The following is a 3,354-nucleotide window of genomic DNA, read 5'->3' as shown; positions in this document are numbered from 1 at the left end:
TGGAAGAAATTTCTAATTTTAAAGTGTTCAGGTAAAGTTATACTTTCATCTGTTTTACATGACATTGTACAATGGCATTTCTGGGAAAACTATGAAGACACAGAGGAGGGAGGTTTCCAGCCCCACAGGCCTGTGGAGAAGAGGGTGTTGGTGCCTCCCCAGGACTCAGCTTGCACTCACTGACGCTCTCTGCAGTGCACAGAGGGGAGGAGAGGCCCACATGTGCAGGCTCCCCTGAGGTCAGAGAAAGGTGGGCCATTTCTTCCTCCTTTCTGACTGAGTGCCACTGACTGGTCCACTCCACACCGGAAAGGGTGCTCTCCACTGGGCTCAGCTGTCACTAGCAGACAAGGGACCCTCGCTCTCAGCCCACGCCCACAGCCACGCCCTGTGAAACAGTCAGGGATTTGGTGTGTGTGTGGGGCGGGGAACCCAACCTGTTTAGAGACGGAGACCTTACCAACGGACTAGGGGACACTTGGTGCTCAGGGCACAATTGTGGGGAACTGTCAGTAATTGGCACTAAAAGAACCTGTGGCCACTGTCACTAATCCTGGGACAGGCATCCACAGAACAAGGTCAGATGCTGACCAGGTCTCCTGTCCAGACCTGAGTCTCAGGCTCACTCAGGGCTCTTACAGACCTACAAGAACTGCACAGGATGCTAACGTACAGTGCTCAAGCTTTATTGCAGATACTGGCCAGCCAGCTGTCAGAGTGAGAGATGTGAAAATATTCATGGTGCGCACACCCTGGATATGGGGTAGGACCCCTGCAGTCGCTCAGAAGTGAGGGCTTGAGCTCTGCCAGTGGGTTATGGTGACTTTTTTCATGTGTTTCTTCATGTTGTCTGAGTTGTACAGGGGTCGGAAGGCTGACTTGCTGTTTACTTTTCAACTTGCACTTCAGTGACTGTAGTGGTCTGGACAGTTCTCACATTCGTGGCTACCCCGAAGAGCAGTGCGGCTATGAGGGCAAGCAAGCGACCAAAAGCGACTCTCAAATACACGATTGACATAGGATTTGTCCTTACTCCCCGAGTTCTTCTTGGCGGGGGTCCGCTATCGACACTCCCTCCGGCACCAGGGTTTATGCACAGGGGAGGGTCCCAGCTTACATGGCAATGGCAGTTCCCTTGGTTGTTGCACACGCCCCTGTAGTTGCATTTCGAAGGGGGGCAGTTGTAGTCTATCTCTTCTATGGAAGTGTTACATGAGCCCGAATTACACATTAATGTTTCACGACAGGGGGTACCAGTTCTCACATGACCAGCGTCGGTTGTTTCTGTTCCACGGTGTGTGTCCAGTCCAAAACACCATTTTTTCCCCCTGAAAGACTGATGGAAAGCCACGTGTTCCTGCAGGCGAGGCATATGAGTGACATTTATACACTGTAGGCGTCCACACCGTACGTGAGCTGTGCTATAACAAGCGCGTGGATTGAACACATGAGAAGTTCTACAGTTTCCGAATCGGTTTGCCAATACATTGATGAAGTAACAGACGAGTGGACCATTCAGTGCCCCTTCCCCAAAAATCTCCTTGCAGTGCATAGTGGGGTCGGTACAATTGCCATGATAGCAGTAGCCGTCCTCGGTGCACGGGGTTCCATCTTGCAGATAAAAATTCATGGGGCAGCTCGTTTCCCTCCCCATGCAGTACTCTGGAAGGTCACAGATGTTCTGGATCGGTCTGCAGAGCGTCCCCGCGGGCGTGTAGGTGCAGTTTGTGCAGCATCTTTCTCTGTCACAAACGCTTCCAGGCGTGAAGCTGCAGTCGGTTTTACAGCAGGTGTTGGTATAGCACTCCTTGAAGGACCCACAGTCGCACTGCTCTTTGTCTTCCACCTCAGAGTTTCCACATCGAGTGACTGTCAGGCTTTCATTTGCATGGACAAATCCAGTTAAGTAGAGACAGTCTGCATGGTCAGCACTATAGGAGTTTTGTAGGAATACCACGGAGCAGTTGCTAAAGGCATCTGTCAACACGGGGTACCTGTACATGATGCAGGTGGTCCTTCGCTGGCAAACACAATCATTTGTATCCATATACACACCCATTGTCTTCCCAACTTGCTGGGTGGCTATTACCGCCAACAATAATATATGTCTGTACAGGTGACCCACATAGACCAGACTGGTGTGCGTGCACAAACTGTTCTCATTGGGATTAAAATTAAGTTCATGGGGTGCATCTTTAAGCACCATTAAGCCTGAATAGGGCCGAAAAGGAGTATAAATGTTGTTCCGATAATTCAGAGCAAATGGACCATTTGGCACAAAAAAGTTGTTCATATCGGTTGGATCCCTTGCATTATAAATGACCATGATGCTGATGTAGTACCTTATGTCAAGGCCTCGGAACATGGAGTCCATTAAACTCCCTAGATATACTAGGAATTTGATGTTTTCTGACATATTTCTGTACAGAGTATAAATGGAATTGGAACTCATGAGGCAGGCTTTCATGTTTCCTCTGTGGGATGAATAGAGCTTACTGCTGATCCTGGAGGCTGCACTGGTGTTCACTTTGGAGAGCAGAGGGTGTCTCTCTGCCTTGTATCCCAGCCTGGACGTAGGTCCTGTGGCGTTGGTGTCGGCTACGATCTGAGAAATGATATGCTCAAACCTCTGGGAATCCTTGAGGGGTTTGATTTCATAGGCAAGGTCGTCCACCTTCATGATGCCTTCCAGGCCCCCATAGCACGTGTCCACAGTGACCATGGAGAGAGGGACGTCCTCCAGGTAGCCCAGGTAGTAACAGTCGAGCGGGAAAAAGGGGTGGTCCACCTGCAAGGCTCCTTGGTCATCCTGAGTCATCACCACCAGCTGTCCAGGCCAAAAGAGTCTCTTGCGCCGCATGTGGATTACGTGTCTCTGGCCCCCAAACCTCAGGCTGTAGGAGAGCCAGCCTGCTGCCAGCAGGGCTTTGCCATGGTGCAGCTCCTTCCTGGGAATCACCACCTCCGAGGAGATGTAGCGCCAGGAGGGACGACCTTGAGAACACTGGGTGGGAGCCAGCACCACCCAGAGCCCAAGCAGCAGGATGGGCGTCCTCAGGGTGACGGGACCCCCTGCCAGCCTCATGCCCTTGTTGAGGGAGTACCATCAACGGGGACGAAGAGAGGGAGGTTCCTCAGTGAAGCTGGGTCCCCACCATCTGCTGTGGCCACCTCCCGCCAAGGGAATAGTGACAGAAAACCCACCCTGGCAGGATTGCTGAGGTAACAATGACAGGGCGTGGCAGTGGGTGGGGCTGGATATGCATTCAGCTGGGATGAAAGTGGGGGAGGTGAGAGGCAGGTCTGGGGAAATAAGAGAGAAGGAAGAGGAAGGAAAAAATGTTGGCCAAATAG

General features: G+C 51.6%; 1 protein-coding gene across 1 annotated transcript; it reads right to left on the bottom strand.

Annotated features, from left to right (window-relative positions):
* Positions 1-886: 886 nt before the first annotated feature.
* LOC307098335 (disintegrin and metalloproteinase domain-containing protein 21-like) lies at positions 887-3,085 on the bottom strand (the record flags this gene model as incomplete). The annotated part of the gene is made up of 1 exon (XM_079769019.1): positions 887-3,085. One exon carries the CDS (start codon positions 3,083-3,085, stop codon positions 887-889), a length of 2,199 nt encoding a protein of 732 aa, XP_079625145.1.
* Between the last annotated feature and the right edge of the window lie 269 nt (positions 3,086-3,354).

This window comes from Cnephaeus nilssonii (assembly GCF_951640355.1).
Source record: "Cnephaeus nilssonii genome assembly, chromosome: 4".
Lineage (NCBI taxonomy): Eukaryota > Metazoa > Chordata > Mammalia > Chiroptera > Vespertilionidae > Cnephaeus > Cnephaeus nilssonii.
The sequence above is the reverse complement of the archived record's forward strand: the minus strand, read 5'-3'. Positions and strand labels throughout refer to the sequence as shown.